Raw genomic sequence first — 19241 nt, forward strand, 5'->3', positions numbered from 1 at the left:
ACGGAACATATTTTTTGTATTTTGTAAGTTTCTGTTATATTTTTCTAACAATTTTAAATATTTTTTAGACGATCCAATTGTATGCAATTTTGTTTGTTATAAATTTCAAAAATTATTTTGAATTAAATATGCAAAAAGTATGCAAAAACATATTTTAAAAAATTGGATTCAGACTGTGACTATTCGAGTATCAAACACGTAATATTATAAAACGAATAGATTTTTTCAATTAAAATGTACAGAAATATGTATATACGCCGTGTAAGTACATCTATTATCCAAAAAAGTGATAATAACTATAGCCGAATGTATGTCAGATTTTTTTCGTTTTTAGAGAGTGATGACAGATGACAGATGAGGTTTAACCATGTGTGGTTAACATTTTAGATTTCAATAACCGATTTAAACATTTTAAACGCTTGTAACTAAATATGCACATGGTTGTTTTACGGCAACAAAATGAAAAAAAATCCTTTTTATTTTAATAGACCCATTAAATATACATTACTACATGCTATACGTATGATAATGACGTAATAAGTGGAATGCAGACGAATATTTTCAGTATCGGACTGCCGAGACTCCCTGACTGGCGTCATACAATAATAATTGTAATCATAATTACACAATATAACTACGCACAGATGTCGTATGTTATGCCTAATATTATTATATTGCGTACAAATATCGAAAAATTGACAACTTGCGCCAAAAAATGACGTCGAGCTTATACTTTATAAAGTTTTAAATCACGTTCATCGCGCACTAAAAATGTCGTCATGTTTTCACAGTTGGTCGCATTCGAAATAAGTTTGTCGAAATTAAACACAAAATAAACAATTTTTTCGAAAGTATAGTAGTAGTAGTAGTAGTAGTAGTAGGTATCACCTACATAATGTACGAGTTTCGCTAATGTCTATACACGAGGTCCTGGACATGAACTGTCATCCGGCCACCGTATATTACGCTGTACGCCTAATATTATAATAATACGATGACTGTATACCACGCAAACAAAACGATACGACACAGCACCACATCGACGGTCTGTCGTGTGTGCGCAGCTGCAGATGATATTTAGCCGCACGCATGCAACCGTAGTTGTTATCATAGGAAAGCGACGACGACGGGGCGCGCTGGTTTTATTATTATTATTTTTTTTTTTATATCGTTGCGGCTTACATGCTCACACGCAATACAAGTAATATGATGTGATTATTATGTTTTACGTTTTTACGGTCTTAGGTTTTATTAAATGCGTCGAATTCGACGGTTTCAAAGGCTGCGTTCTATAAATACTCCTGTTGTTCTCAGAAAAAGGTAAATTCGACAGATATTCAATTCGACAGGCGCACGCTTATCGTTGGCTATACTATATATTATACATACAACTGTAGACGCCGATTATGATTATTTTAAACTGATTTAAATCTTAGTTTTTCGGTTTACAAGTTCTTGGTTTAGCGAACAGATTTTTAAATTATTCGGTCTTAGCTTAGGTTTTACAAGGTCTAAGGCATAGGTTTTAGTTGCGGTTATTACTGTAAGAAAAACTAAGAGAAATCAACAGAAAATATAGTTTATAGTTATAATTTAAGTTTTAAACGCAAATTAAAAATTAATATACACTTAATTTAACATCATTTTGGTTTTTGATAACAAAATAATTACAATTAAAATTTGTTTAACTGTGAGTATATTATAAATTACTACAAAAAATATTAATTTTGTCTTAAACGTTTATTTTTATTATTATTAATCATGAATTAAAATATTAAATTCAATTAAATACTGATAAGTAATATTGGTTATTTTATAAATCGATATGTAAAATCCTGCCGGGTTTATCACCTGTTAGATTTGGGAAGAAAGTACACCGAGGGGGATATAGTTATTTAACAATATATATATGAGTATATGACCCGTTACGAACGATTATTTTTCCGGATTCGGTGTACGACAGTCTATCACGATTTTTGGACGTAAGTTACAGTGTAGTATATGCACTGGTTTCGAAAGCCTATCCGCATAAGCCGACGACGAGAACATGTAAAGGCTGTTCGAGGGTCAAATCGTATCGTTAGGCGACGATGACGATAACAATTAATGCAATCTATAATATTATAATACCGTCACGACGACCGATACAAACATCACAATATAACTCGTCGAGCCGAGACCTTGGCCTTCGGCCGAACCATCACCGTCGCCGCCGCCGCGAAGACAGCGGGCCCGAACACGTCCGCGTCAATGCCACCGGCGCGGAGAAATGTTTACGAAAATGACGAAAAAACCGAAAACAAAAACGTATATCGCGATATATGTATAATAATAATATGCGTAAACGCGCGATACGACGACGACGACGACGAAATAAAAACAACAAAACGCCGATATATATATTGTTATAAGTGCGAAATACTGACACGTATGTCACGATAGCTGTGCGCACACACATCGTATATATATATATATATTATATACATTATAATATAAAATATAATTTACGGTAACAGGTCCGATAGCTATCATATCTGCAAGTCGTCTGCTGCCGCCGATTCACGACGATCCAGTTGAACATATTAGAATAGTAGTGCTATAATATACATAGCGTAGCCGCGAGCTCGTCCGGCCGCTGCAGCACCGGTTACCGCGGTATATATTATAATATCGTATACGAAACCGCGGTCGATTCGTGTGCGTATACCTGCAGCGGGTGGTCACGCGATGTCCGGTTTCAACGCGGTGGCGTTGTTGATGGCCGCCGCGGCGGCCGTGGTGTTCGGCGCCGGCGACCGTTGCACGGCGGCGGCCGGTGCGGACGCGCCCGCGGCCCTGGCCGCGTACACGCTGAGCGGCCAGAACATCGAGTGGCCGTGCACGTCCACCAAGAGCGTTTACGCGGACACCGGCCGGTACGTGGCCAAGAACGTGATCGCCACCAGGGCCCAGGTGTGGGGCGACCGGGCGTTCGTGCTCACGCCCAGGTTCCGGTCCGGCGTCCCGTTCACCGTGTCCACCGTCCGGCTGGAATGCGAGCAAAGGTGCTGGCCCATGCTGTCGCCGTACCCGTGCTGGGCGCTGCACGACGAGGGCGACCCGAACGCCATACAGAACGCCGTCGACATATACCTGGACCCGACCGGCTTGCTGTGGGTGCTCGACAGCGGGTTGGTCAACACCGTGGAACAGCCGGTCCGCCGGACCCAGCCCAGGATATTCGCCATAGACGTCAAAACCGACAAGGTCAGTGTGTGCACAAAATCAATAATATCGCATAATACGTAATATGCAGTGGCGTGTTTACGGGGTAGGCCGACTGGGCCCAAGCCTACCCGATTTTTATTCGACCGTTTGGTTTTTTTATTTTATCAAAATTAAAAATGTTACTCACTATTAATATTAGTAATATTATTATTATTATTATTATTATCATACCCATCATATCTCACGTGATAGGACAAATCTTCCCTAATAGTTATGAACACACTTACACACTACAGAACAAAACTGGCCTACCCGATTATTTCGAGCTGGACACGCCACTGTGACTATGATGTTAGTACGACGATGCAGTGATATATAGGTATATAGACGGATGTAAATTCTGAATTGATTTTGCCGTGTACATTATAAAATTGACTTTATTAAAAAATATTTATGTTTGAATATTTTTCACGACGTCGACTGCGATTTGATTTTCCTACGTACACCTTTTCTTTGCCGAGCACAATCGTATGAGTATAATATTATAATGGGAAATCTTTGAGCGTGAAATTTTATAACCGTTGACTTTTCCGATTGAAATCAAAGATAACAACAATTTACCGGTGAATTTAGTGGCAAATTCAACCGGTACGATTATTTTATTAGCGAATTTGCGATGTTTTCTACCGTCTATAGGAACATTTTTTATTTTTGCACGATAAATCTTTTCGTTTAGTATCATAAACTGCAAGGGCGAGCGTAATTTATGTCGCAGATCAATTACGCCCAATCCACAATTAATAAAAACAGCATTTCAACAAAATATAATTTATACACGATATGCGATGTGCCATATTTATTGGACCATCTATCCGGGCTTAGTTATGTATTATATTTGTGTAGGCCGTTGTATATTCATATTTCAAATAATGATTGCCAATACATAAACTTTATGATTGATAATATTATGTAAATTACCGTATTATATGCGAAGCGGGCCAATGACATATTATATTATATACAAGAAAATAGGGAGACAAATAGCTATTATAATATTATGGCCCGACTCCCTCAAATGGCATACCTATACCCTACCCCCTGGTGTCACATTCACCCAATCGAATTTATCATCGGCATTTCACCTGCACAAAACCATCGAATCCATAGGTATGGGGGGGAGGGTATATACGTATTCGTTTGTTTATCGAATGTCTTCGGCTCGGCAAAATGATTTAAACATTATGCGACCGCGTAACGTCGTATCGAAAGTTCATGACGAAATCCAATAAGAATCTAATTTCCCTAAGTATATAAAAATAAAAAAAAAATCCCAACGACGCGAATATTTTATAGTTTGTGGTTGTTCGCTAAGTGTTTTTAAATCGTTTTCTCGTATATCCGAATTTCAGAGTTTATCCCTATATATATATCCCTCTCTGAAACTATCTACGCGCGTAGTTATGTTTTATGTAACAAATCGACTCGAGAAGAGCCGTTTTCATAAATTTCGTATCATATTAGTGTACGACTGCTGTTACGGCGTCGTATCGATACGCGGGGAACATATGATGGAATGGAATCGAATACTCTGTATAGGCAACGAAGCACAATAATATAGACGTATTTAAACTATACGAGTGAAAAATCGAACGACAGTATAAATATAAATACATAATATACATACGTTATGAGTGAGCACATATGTAAATAATATAACCCACTCGTGACGCACTCTATAACAGCGTATTGATATTGTCGACGCCACTGTTTGCATGTATTATTATTTCCAAAATAACAACGTCTTTAACAGCGACACAATAATATGATGTATTTTATGCTTTGTTTGTTTTTAAAACTTTTTTTAATCTCTATAGGCTTTGACAGGCGGCGGAGCGTATACCGCCCCCGCGGTTTCTGGAGGTTTTTAGACGTTCACCAACCGTCCCCAATTCGGAGAAATCCTAAATACGCCACTGACTCTAAATCTCCGAGATCGGTATCGCAATCGAATCGCATTGTACGCATTTAGTTATGTTTGCAGAGAATATACAATATAGTTATTATATTATAGCCGGTCGAAAGTGTCTCTCGTATACCACCCCCGTGTAGCTGCTATATATAGACGCAGAGTATATTATTGCTGCGTGATAGTTTATAATCTGTTCAATGCCAAAAAGGATTTCCCGAACCCTTCTCTTTGTCCATTACACGCACCCTCTAACACTTTCAATTGACCCCCCGTCGAGTCCAGACTAACCGCGTGCGACAATCACGATATCCGTCGCTTCGCCGGTTTCCCCTCTCTGTCGCAAATACTCTTGTGCCCAAAACACCGGTGAAAATTGCGTTATTGCTCAAGGGCTGCAAAACTTATGTCGTTATAATTTAAATCATTTCTGTCTCTGTCTCTCTCTCTCTCTCTATATATATATATAATATTATATATGTATAATATGTAATATAATATACTAAAGGGGTTCACCCGATGCGTCATTGCATGTCAACTTCCAAAACGGTAAAATAATAATAATAATAATATATATAGGTATTATAGACTATATCGTTTATAACGTACACGCATGTGAGGTACGATAATAATTAATATTATGTATAATTTTAAGTGACAGAGTTTAACTCGTGAAACTTGACGCCCATAAATACCGTCAACGTATATCTAACAGGCAATACGGCGACAACATTTTAGGTTAATATGCGTAAAAGTTTAAGCACCTGTTACCCAAAAATGTGATCAGAAAAATATTTTCGAGAAAATGTCACATATTATCGTTTTTATAAAAATATATTCTCTAACGATGAAACTTCAATGAAATAATTGTTAAATAACAAAATAACTAGTATAATAAAATGTAAAACGCTGCAAAACTTCATAGTTCGGCGTTAGAAAATATTTTATGTAAAGGATATTATGACGCTATCTTGAAAATGTTTTCTTCTTGAGATTCGGAGGTATGTGTTTAAATTTAAATATCAACATAGACGCCACGATTTCGATTTTGCGTGGCGAAATTTTACTACCTACCTATATTTTTCAATGTTCATAAGATAGCCGGAGAGAGTATGCATATACGGAGGCATCACGTTTTATTAAACACACAGTAATGGTTATGGTTTGGGTCATTAATATAGTATATTTAGGTACCACTTTTCTATAATCTAAACGACTGAGTTGAAATTCTCTGCCAATGCGTATTGAATATATACAGGGTGATTAATTATGTTCAATATTGCTCAAACTATTCAAATATTGTGAATTTTGGATTTTTTTAGTAGGCACTAGGTATAGGACTTATAATATGTACCTATCTAAAAACCTTATTTTCAAACACTTACATTTTTATACCATTTAAGTAGTGTTCTGTGACGATACAAACGTCTTTTTTAAAATAAAAATCATTCGTAACATTCATTCATAAAACATAGCTTAATAAATCATTTTTTAACGAAAATGTTGACGCATCTATCATTTACTCGGTAAATTATAATAAGTAGTTACTGAGTTATTAAATTTGATGTATTGAGGTTATTAATTCTTAATATTGGTTTTACATAAAATTTAAAATATATAATTTAATATTTAGTTCAGTAATAAATTGTATTAGTTTTATTCTCAGACAGTTTTTAAAAATTATAAGATGTTAATAAACTTTTATTAATTAGTAATTACAGTAATAATATCTAATCATCATGGACCACATAACATGTCAACATCAATTTTAATGAACTATAATATTTAGGATATAGAGTTAAATAATATAGAAACTACTTATTCGAATATTAATTAAAATATGTACATTGAACATAAACAATAAAAAAAAAAACCATATGTTTATCAATTAATAGTAAAAATAAGTTATAATCACTACATAAAAAAAACTCTCAAGTACTTGAAAATAATAAGGTCTTAAAGTCGGTTACTAAACAGTTCTAAAAATAATAATTTGAATAAATTCATTACTACAGGAAATAAGGTGTCGAAGATGCCTGGTGTAAAGGAAGTAATTTATCATTCTGTATAGTCTGTATGTATCTTATTAGTTTTATAATTTGTTGTATGCCATGTCATGTCATACACTTTATTTCCAAACGTTTTAAAGTTCAAAATCTACTTAAACTGAAAAAAGTGACTGCTCATTCCAAAATCTTGTCGGAATTCTTTTGAAAATTCCGCACTTAATGTATTGTATAATTACATATACATATATTATTTATTTATTTAATGTATAATATACAATACTATTACTTTCACTCTACAGAACGTATTTTCACGTACATATAATATATAATAATATAATAATATAATATAATATAGTAATATATAAATTTCATAAAACCATCTATACTCTAACGTACGTACAATATGTTATATCGATGCATTTTATAGGCAATAATTTAATTAAACATTACGATCAATTTTAAGTGTACCTTATTTTAAAAATATATATTAGTTTGTTTTAATTAAATTCCGAGGAGGTTTTTTTTAGCTATTTACGATTTGTATTTTATTTTTTATATATAATGTTAGATTTAGTATACGGATCGTAGAGCCATTGAAAATAGTTTCACGTAATAAACAGTACGTATAAATAGATAAAATAAAAAAACAAATTAAACGTCAAAAATTATATGGGGAAATTCGAAAATTCATTTATTTGTGTTATTAGATTTTTACCACGAAAAAAATCCATTAAGGACATTTTAAAAGCAAAAAATGTCGATTTAAACTTTATTTGTATCTTGAATATTATTGTGACAATAATATTTCGTTGACAAATATACCGAGTATAATAAATTCAATTGCATACTCGCATACTCATATTATTTCGTCGGGTATATTGACCTCCATAAAACCAAATAGATAGTTGGAATATGTTTAAATTAATTCATATTTTATACGTTTACGAGTACTGTTTAATATTTGTATGTGTAAATATTTAAAAATTAATTTTCGCAATACTATATATATATATAATAACTGATAACTCCGTGAGATAAAAGCTTTAGCATTTATAATCTATTCGATTTATTCATATACCATTAAAACCTTTATAGTTTTCAAGATAACAGATTTGAGTAAACAACACTCGTCCAGAATAATAATATTCTATAAACAAAAATTTATTTTTTCCGATTTAGATTGTATTTATTTTTTTTTTCAATAACAATAATAGGTACTAAACTGGCCTTAAAACTGTTTTTGTTATAACAACGTCGGTCAGTCAGATTCGAATCGTAGATGCCAATCGTCGTAAATATAAAATATGCTCTTCAGGTTTTAAATAGTTTCAAACTACCTGTACAATTTTTTAATCGATATTAGATTTTGTTTTGTAGCTACTGTTTAGTTTCACTACTGCTTGCAATAATAGTAAAATATAAAACCACATTTTCTCTTTCACATCTCAAATAACATTAACAATTTAAAAAAATAGTGGTGATAATATTTTATACTTGGTTTGTTTTTAAAACTTTCTTAATAGATTTTCATATTATGCAGGTTAATAAAAAATTAATTTGTATCTGACTGGTTTCTATTAGCATAAAATAGCCTAAAATACAATTATGTTTAATTAAAAATTAAGAAACGACTTTACGAAAAATTATTTTTTGCTTTACGATGATTATGTAATGCTATCTGTATTTTTATTTATTTTATTAAAACACTATTTAAGAGAAATTATAAGTTATGTAACTCTTATACATTTAAAAACCAAAGGTTTAATAATTTACCAAAATTGTTATTCGAGTACATTTAAAAACACTTCTTACGTATTATAAAATTTCAATTTCATTTAAATTTTTTGTTGTTTAACGTGAAGTACTGAAGTAAATTTATTTTTAAAATTGAGATTTTGTATTACTATTCGAAAATGGATTACAATTACTTCTTTAATTATATCTTCATAAGAAAGATAAATATTTATATTTAAAATTGTTTCTAAATTACCTTTGCATAATTTATAAATAGATTTCTTAGTAGAGTAAGTATAAGGACATATAATGCTAGTTGTAACTATTATATAGTAGGTATAGTAATAAATAAATAAATAATACGTATATACTGTGTGTTAGTATTACATATAAGTCTTAATCTAATTATAAATTAAAAAAAAAAGAAATAATGTATAACAACTTTGATAGACATGACTGGCACAAAATAATTGTTGATATAGGAATTTTTGTCAGTAGCAACAATATATATATATATATATATATAAACCATAGGCGTGAGCCTCCTTCGAATATGGCCCTGATCATCGGTAACTATATTATATGGTACCTACACCAAACGATATTTTATTGAGTCCTGAAATAAATAAACGGAAGAATTAATAAAACCAGAAACGCTATTTAAAGCGATAATATTTTACAATCGTAAAATAACAAACGCACATTGTGAAAGATTTCTGTCTAGCAGTTGCTATTATAAATCATTTTGGTTAGTTCGTTAAGTCATGAGTATATAGTTACAGATATACAGATCACATGTCCTCGGTTTATTAGATCTGTCTAGCCATGACCCATAATATGTGGTCACAACAAAAAGCTTAAGGCGACAGATATAGGATGGAAATAACTTAAACTATATAAATATACAAATACTTGCACACAATACATTACTTAAATTCTACATTCATTGTCGGTATAACCCTGTTCGCTTGCGCTGTACGTATACGTTTTGTTCACCCGATTCGACTTTACACTACTTTATGCCGAAAGTTAGCAAATACTTAGCAAACATATTCTCCAAGTTATCAAATAATTTTGAAAGCGTTCATAATTAGTTTAAATTTATACGTTCTTTAGGCGAAAATATGTAATGGCCGTGTAAAAGTTTGCAAGATAAATATGAAAATTGGGACGGACGAAATCAAATGCTAATAAAATTGATTTCCAAAGTTGTTAAATCGTAATTCGGGTTTATTATCATCATATAAAATGTCTGCCGAACACGAGTATGACATCGGTGAACAAATCGACATGAAAATCACGAATTATTAATTAATATAACATACATGAACTGTATTGAGAATGAGTATTGAGCATGATGTACGCATTGTTCGCAAATACGCGATATAATTGAATATTATAAATATCAACCTGTAACATGTGGCTCGACCACGCTTAATTGCTCCAATTTATTTATTGGTCAGGTTTAAAAATATTGCAAATGTATAATTCATAAATATCGTGCTTGTGAACGTAACTAGAAATTCGTTTTATGAATATTATTTACACAGAAATGGAGTAATTATAAAACACTCGTTATTTTAATGTTCTTAAAATGGTGTATGTAAACTATTTTTTTTTTTTAATTTATTAATTAAAAAAATTATAAAAACAATTATTTGTATACTCAGAATATTGTTATATTTTTGTTTGAAAAATGTATTTATTAATACAGTGATTCATAATATCTGGTATTGAATTATTAAAAAAAAAAAAAAAACTATTATTTTGTAAGTCTAACCAGTATTGCAGCTTCGGGATTACTTAAACCGAACCATATAATAATATTACTTTTATTATTTATTAATTCCAGAGGTTAGGTGCAGTGCACGTGTCTCCACATATTAACATAATATTACGAGCACTTTTAATTGACCGTGATCATATACGTTCCTCAAGAACGCGAAGAACGTATAATAAGTGGCCTGTTTTATTATTTTTGATAACCTATAATACAACGATAGCAACCACCTTGATCCCCTTTTTTGACCATGCAAAATGTCATTATTCCAATCGGACTATTTATCAGCTAGTCCAGTTTTTTTTTTTCACTTATCCGTTATTAATCGTATGTAGTGCTATTCGTGTCATATTATTGTATATAAACATGTACACAGTAAGACACACATATATATATATATATATATATTATATAAATTCGGAAGCTGATGCTGGGGTAAGCGCTCGGCCGGCACCAGCTGCGATCGAAATTGATTTTGACAAGCAATAAGAGCACGTGTATTTCGAATTCGCGTATACCAATGAAATAATAATTATTGTCGACACATGATTTACAACAAACATGTGCTCGACACGGTTGCGGTGCTGCAGCGGGGATTTAGCGCCACACCTCTGCACAGGATTTTACAATATATTTTTAACACATTATAATAATATTGTTTCTGACTTAACACGCGGTTTAAAGCGTCCGCAACCCATTTGAAAACGATTACTGTTAACGGCGATATTATGTAGATGCATTTTTACATATTGGTTATATAATGTGTATACACGCGTGCATTAACGGGCCGTCGCGTTAACGAGTAAGGATACGATATGAGGCGAATATGAGTGCAATACTATTACTGTTATTTATGCGATGAAAAAATTAGCATATTATAATAAAATGTAATATATTATACGTGCATGCGAACCGCGGTGACCTGCAGCAAATGGCACGGTTCGAACCGCACGACTATACCGCGTGTGCCGGGATTAACGATCTAAATATATATGTATATCGAATAATTAATCGTCATCCGAATTCCCTAGTCCTCGATGTGCTATTACCAATCCGAGCCCCATGTGTAGGATACGCCAACATAGATCGTTTGGTACACATATATATATATCGAGTGAATACTAATCAGAGGCGTTCAGAGGCGCCCATCACGGCGAACATTTAATTGATATTTTTTTTTGTGTGAGGGGGTGCAGCTAGCATTATCAAGAGTAAAATGGCCCGCGCTCTGAACGCTATTTATAAATGGTCTATTCGGATGTATATACAATTTCATTTGAATAAGTGAAAAAAAAAATTGACTTTTTGAGTAGAAAGCTAAAGGTTCTATTAACTTTTAAAGACCTATATTTGCATTTTAGACTCATAAAGTCATAACGTGCAACTAAAGTACGGCTAAACGACGATTACAAATAATATTATATTTTTTTTCTCGATAGAGTTTGCTCGACAACGCGTATTATTTCAAATGTATATTGTCTGACTTTTGAAATTGTTTAAAATGGCGCGTCATTACACAAACTGCCGGGGCAGCAAGGATCCTCCTTTTCACCCCTTATAGATTTACCACAAACTTATCTGACAGATAAATCTGAGCCGGTCGGATCAAGTATCGTTCAGGCCGGTCAACTCTTGTGGCTCACACTTTGTGCACATCGATGTGCTCGTTTCCATCACGGCTCATTTATAATAATATGTATCGTGGTAATAATATATTATATTATGCTCGCGTGTGTTCGAGGTCGCGTCACGACGCGCCTTTTCGTATTTCGTTATTTTGTCACGGTAATTAGCCAAAAGTAGTAATAATAATACAATATAACGTGATCTATATTTAATGATATTATTATTGTTATAAAATAATGCATCTCGTGTTATAAATAGTGATATAGTAATAATGACAGAAAAAAATCTTTATTGCCTAATAATCGTAATAATATGTCGAGTAAAATTACGAATAAATATGTTTTCGTACGGAATATACGACTAATTAAAGTCAACGTGTATAATATGATGGTTTAATGTAATGCATTAGAACTGATATTTTCGGTAAACGTTCGATATTATGATTAAATTATATTTTTGAGTAATAGGTACGAGTACTATACGTCCTACAAGTTATGATATTATTATGTACGTTCTTTATAAATTTTAGTAAACGTCTTTTAACAATATGTATATCATTATAACATATTATTATAAAGAAACGGCTGCAACCGACCGATGTCGTAATGTTTTTCGTAGAAGTTTAAGGTTTTTTTGTGTAACTACAAAGACCCAATTAATTTTAAAAAATGTGTGAGAAGTAAACCGATATTATGTGTTGCGGTGTTGAGAAATTGGAGCAGTTTCTTAGAATATGTTTTTTAGTTTATTACGCGTAGGTATAGGTACTATATAATAAGTATACATCATCAAACATAATATATTTTTTATTCACATCACATGTGATGTAGGTACCCGTGTGTGAGTGTTTGATATAAACGAAATTTCGATTTTTAATAAAGGTTTTCTTTCTTGGACGCCGCTATTTCTCTATAATTGCAATACTTCAGTCGCGTAAAATGCTATTTTGACGTGGTTTTCTCTTTTTATTCAAATTTCAAACGGCTCTCTGCAGACGTTGCTTTTCGACCAAAAATGTTCTTAACAATATTGCTTATCAGTTTTCTACTCATTTATCGCGTTTAATGAAGACGAGCGAGCGTAGTGTCGAGTATACATAAAGGCACCCCGACGACGCAGACGTATTAATCGATGAAATAACTTTACAATATTGATTAATAATTATTTGAGTGGTACTCGAGTGAAAGTTATTTCGAACTGTTTTGTTATTTTGTTAATATCAAGTATACAGTACAATAGTACGCGTCACAGTTCTGATAGAATACAATATTGTAATACGTATTATACAGCATTACTATATCACGCGCATATAATAATATGATAATATGCGGTGTTTGTGGTTCGTGAAATAATATGCAACTGGAATCCGCTGTGGGCGGTAATCGTAATATACGGTCGCTGTTGAATTAAATTGTATGGTACCAGTACTATTTGTGTTTACTTTACAATCGATTTTCCATATTATAAAATGTATAATATATATTTTTATTAATTGAAACTTAAAAATATATAATTGTGTCCTACTACAGTTATAGGATCGTACGGGTTTGGTTTTCGAAACGCTATTCAATACTGTATAATGTAATACTTAATACAAATACGTAACAACGGTTACATTTTTATTTTTATGGGAATCGAAAAGCACATTTATAATGATGTATTTAATATATACGTATTTAGAGAGTTGAATCGGGTTTCAAACCGAGTTTAAAATCTAAAGAGTTAATCCAAAAACCAAATAATGTAAAAACCACTTTACTACTTAAACAAAAATCCGATAACATTTGAACCCCGTTAACCTCATTACCTTAAATCAGGGGAAAATGAACCAGTTTTTACATTAATATTAAATGTAATCTCGTCTTGTGTCGTTGAGTCGTGATATGACAAAAACTTACTCGTATATTATACATAATATCATGAAAAAAAAAACTATTATAGGGTCATTGAATTTGTCATCATCGTATTTATTCTTGATTTTAAAATGATATTATATTTGTAGTAGCTGGTATGTGATCTTGTATAAAGAAAGTATGAAAAGCGAACACCTGAGGTTATAATATTGAATCGTGAGTTGCGGAATTACAGGTGATTGAAAACATAACTAAGCGATCCGAGACAGCCAATACGTAGTCGGATAAAGAGGGAATATAATATAAATCATATTTTATAAAGTCGACGAAAACGGCATAACGAATTCGGGGTGAAAGTTTTTTAGGAGTTGTGCGTATGACTGTAAAAATAGTAATGTAAGTAACAAAAGAAGAAAGAAGAACGCCAAAGGCTCTTTTATCTGAAGTGTGCTGAATGTTGTTACAAAAAAAATGAAAGCCAAATTCAAACGGACGTGGAATCAATGGCTCCGGTTTAGACTTCCAAATATCAGTTTTGGGATAAGGGCAATAAGGTAAATGTCCCAGAAAATTGTTGAATTGTTATGATTGGGTGAGTGTCTCGTGATTTAGAGGGTATATTTCTGGGATTTTTCATACAATGCCATTTACACATTTTTAAGTGTGAAAATATTACATTAATATGAATAATATTTTCACGATTAAACACGGCAATATATATGCATTTATCGAATATAGAAGCGTATAGATATCATACAAACATATAACATAGCAAAAATGTATGTTCAAAAAAATCAATTTTGGTTTATAGTTTTAATATTAAAATTAATTTACTTACTATGAAATTTAGTGGTAAGAATGTTATGTATGTTGGAACGTTGAATTTTTACAATATATTTTTTTTTAAATAATTTATATTATATTCATTTTTAAAATCGAAATATTTTACATGCACATAACTTATTTACAAACTAAAATATAAAGAATAACAAAAATATACTAACTTAGAAACTGGATAATTTTCTTGTACCTTAACGTTTGTTAATACGTCTACTAATACAGTCTAATATTACAACTACACGTAACAAATAACAACATAAAATTGGTTTTGCTAAACACTAATCCGTTTTATCGTATACTTATGTCTCGACTATTAACTTTATAATCAACTTTAGGTCGTGTAAATACGTACGTATATATGTATAGTTAAAATTAGAAGGATAAATAACCGCGGTGTGTTTTGAGGGGACTAAGCCATCCCCTCAAACTTTCGGGGAAGCTTAGTCCCCTCAGACCTCGCCCACGCGATATTCCCATACGGCCATCATGTGGGTTTAATACATTATATATTATATATATATATGTTTGTTTCGTTCGGATTGAATGTGCACAGGTAGTCAAGCAATTCGACTTGTCGGGGCTGGTGTGCTCGGCCAGCCGATTAAACTACATCACGGCCGACTACGGAGATGATGGCAGGGCGTTCGTGTACGTGTCGGACGCAGCCACGCGGGCGGTGATCGTGTGGGAGGTGGCGGCGAACCGGAGCTATCGGGTGGTGCTGCCCAAGGCGATCACGCACGACTGCACCGGCCGGCGGGACGTGCTTTACATCGCACTGGCGAGGGGATCGGCAGCGGGCGGCGGCGGCGGCTCCCTGTACCTGACGTACTTGACCAGCAACCGCATGTACAGGATCGACACGTGCAACCTACGGCAGGGTTGCTCGGAGGGCACCGTCGTCGACCTGGGCCCGAAGCCGGAAAAGATAGTCCTCCTGGGCACGGACGGCCGGACTACCGTGTACTTCCGGTATCGGGGCCAGGGCGACGTGTACGCTTGGGATACGGACCGGCCCGGCGACGGCGCGTCGTTCGGCCCCGATAGGTTTGCGTTGGTCCGGAAAGCCGACGACTGCGGCCGGTTGGCCACGCACGTGGCACCGGACAACCAAGGCGGCGTCCTCTGGATACTCGAGAGCAACTTCCCCGACTACGTTTCCGGCGCAGTAGGTTGTCTGGGCGCCAATGTCCGCTTGCAGCCCCTCGTCGCCCAGTGTGGCAAATAATGCATATTATAACGGTTAGTGAACGACTTCCGGCTGCTACCAAACATCCCGTTTTTAATATGTTCCGGTAAAACATTTCACTGCATAGCCAATGTTTAGATGCGTTTTTTTTTATTGTAGGAAATAACATATTCTTAAATTTCAAGCAGTTTTTATCGTGTCCAATAAATCTATTTGCATAACTACTGTGAATTATAATATTAAAAATTATATTGCCAAACTCGAATAATACACACATAGCTCTCTTGCAGTAGATTTGATTTATGTAAATATTAAATATGTTAAAGGTTAAATTATAGATTCCCATTAAACGTGTTAAAATAATATAGTAATGTAAGTTGTTAAATTTAAACGAGAAGTACATAGGTAAAGAAACGTTTAACGTATTTAATTTAATACATATTTATGGGGGACAAGTAGGGTTATGTATATTAGGAAAAGCTACACGTTACATACATGACATATTATAATGTATATTTGTTATTTTTTTTTTAGATATACGTGTCGAATATTAATATTTTAAATCATTAATTATCATTATTATAATATTTATTATGTATTTATTTTATTCATATAAATTGTATAACAAAAAAATCAACTTTCACGTCTTTAACTATTTATTCAAAAAGATAAAATCAAGAACTCGATTTAAGACTAGATTAAGTACATTATAATAATATTATAATATTATAGTAAAAGTATTGTAACTTGTACGAAAAATAAATATATATTATGCACTACTTAACAATAAAACGTCGAAGTGGTTAATTTATTTAAAAACCGTAAACGTTTTATATGCATTGTTTTCCTTGGAGAATATCGTTTTCCAATTATCTAATATAATTATTTATCCGACATCGACTGTTGTAATCAAAATCGACAATTATAAAACGCAAAATTACCCATTTCCCGCAAACGCCCAAGATTTTAAGCACAATATTATGATTATCGATTATTGCGCGTGTAGGTAACTTGTTGTTTTTATCGGCACGGACTAATTGCATAATTATTGGAAATATAATAATAGTAATAGGTAAACCGAAATATCTCAAGAACTTTAAATAGATTATAATTTGCATATTAATATATTATAAATCGCTATTATTGCAACAATCGCAATCCCACGGCAACCGGCTGTACCTACAATAGAACGATATTATCATTATATGATTTATCATCATTCCACAGCTCGGTTGCCTAATACCGGAGGACGGTGTCGGAGGCTGCGCGTGTTGAAAATGTGCAGATCTGATACTATGCGTATTATAGACTATATTATACGGATCGCTGTAAGTGTAAGTGTATACAATAATAAACCCGATTAATTATTGATTTGTTTCGTACGGTATATACACACACGAACACATTGCGCCGTACTCGTTACAGCGAAATCTTAGAAGGTTAGTTAATAAAATAGGCGATCCGCAGTCGGGACTGCACACGACGACTATAAAATATTATATTCATTGCCATAACGAGTACAAAGGTATATGCATAACAAATAACTAGCATATTATTATTACAACAATTATATACCTTCACTTTTCAAAACATCGTCGCACCCTGTCCTGATCTCCTCGCTTTATATTATATACATATATATATATACACCTAAATTGAAAAAAAAAACTATTTCGTTTTTTTAATTTTGTCGTTTTTCGACACAATAATAATATAATATCAACATCGTTCCTCTACAATTATAATATACAAACGTCGTTTTTTAAGAAAATATAGGTATCCTCGGACGGGCGCGCCATATCGCGTGGTCCACGTGCAACCATTACACATATATATATATCCCAGTCAACCCGGGTTACCAATACTACGGTCACGGTGCAAGTTGTGTCACGCAGCCACGCGCGTATATAATATCGTTATACGAATACATATACATATATATATATATATTGTATAGGTATGTTATAGGTACCTACGACCCACCACGCGCGTACAGGTAACACCCGCGGTGTCCACCGCGTCCGTACGTTGCGCGCACGAATTCGTAAATTATGACAAGAGACAACACAGACATTATTATGTACATTCGAATGGTAAAACAACGGAGGCATAATCGCTGCAGATCGCCTTGAACCACACCCCGTTGTATATGTGTACTTCGCACTGAAATCCCGCGTGACCTATAAATAATGTATACGTCCTGACATATACCTATATATATACACACATATATACCTATACCTAACGGACGCCAGAGTATAATATTTAATAATTAGATTTATGCATTTCCACTGCCCGCGGTACAGCGCATTTACGTACCGATGTATATACCTATGTATGCGTTTATATGCGCGATCCGTGAACGTACACGCTGGTTTTTTTTTATTATTTTATTTGTTTTTTTTTTAAATTTTTTGCCCAGGAAACGGACTTTGTTGCACGACAATTATTATAATTACGACGGTACGCACTGTTTGTTTGAATCGCGCGTAGGTAGGTACATATTATAATGCAAGTTGTTGTGGCCCGCCGGTGGCTGCGGAGGTTTATACACCGCGACATCGAGCGGCGAGCGCGTGCGCGCGACTATTGTTCGGACGTGCAATGGAAATTATTATCGTTTTTTGGGTCAGTTACTTTTAATTGCGTCCAAACATAAAAGGTGATATTAAATGCGCGCACGTGTAATTATTATTGTTGTACGTCTGCAGACGTGATCGGCCTGATATTTGTTTAGTTGTGTGTTTTTCAACTCGAAACTGCCGAACGCGCATAATAAAAATGCGCGTGTAATATGTTATTATCACTTCGAGTTTCGGTTCGCCGCAACCGCGCGGCGGCGATATGACGGATTTTACAAATCGCATTTCAAAACAATGCGAGACGGCGACGACCGCGGGCTCCGCGAATGTCTGCGCGCCGACTGTAGTAATAATATTTGATTGCAAGCACAATTATTATTAGTATAATATGTAATACACTCGTCCCCGGGGAAAACGGATGAATTTTCATACGAATTATACTTTATATGTTATCA

The 19241-nt window shown here is 33.7% G+C and overlaps 1 protein-coding gene across 1 annotated transcript; it reads left to right on the top strand.

Moving 5' to 3' along the window:
• Positions 1 to 896: 896 nt before the first annotated feature.
• Positions 897 to 16996, top strand: LOC132928875 (protein yellow-like). Its single transcript, XM_060993804.1, has 3 exons — positions 897 to 1320; positions 2517 to 3246; positions 15569 to 16996. The coding sequence occupies exons 2-3, from the start codon at positions 2728 to 2730 to the stop codon at positions 16241 to 16243; spliced, it is 1194 nt and encodes a 397-aa protein (XP_060849787.1). The 5' UTR covers positions 897 to 1320; positions 2517 to 2727; the 3' UTR covers positions 16244 to 16996.
• Positions 16997 to 19241: the final 2245 nt, after the last annotated feature.

This window comes from Rhopalosiphum padi, chromosome 4, assembly GCF_020882245.1.
Source record: "Rhopalosiphum padi isolate XX-2018 chromosome 4, ASM2088224v1, whole genome shotgun sequence".
NCBI classification, from domain to species: Eukaryota; Metazoa; Arthropoda; class Insecta; order Hemiptera; family Aphididae; genus Rhopalosiphum; species Rhopalosiphum padi.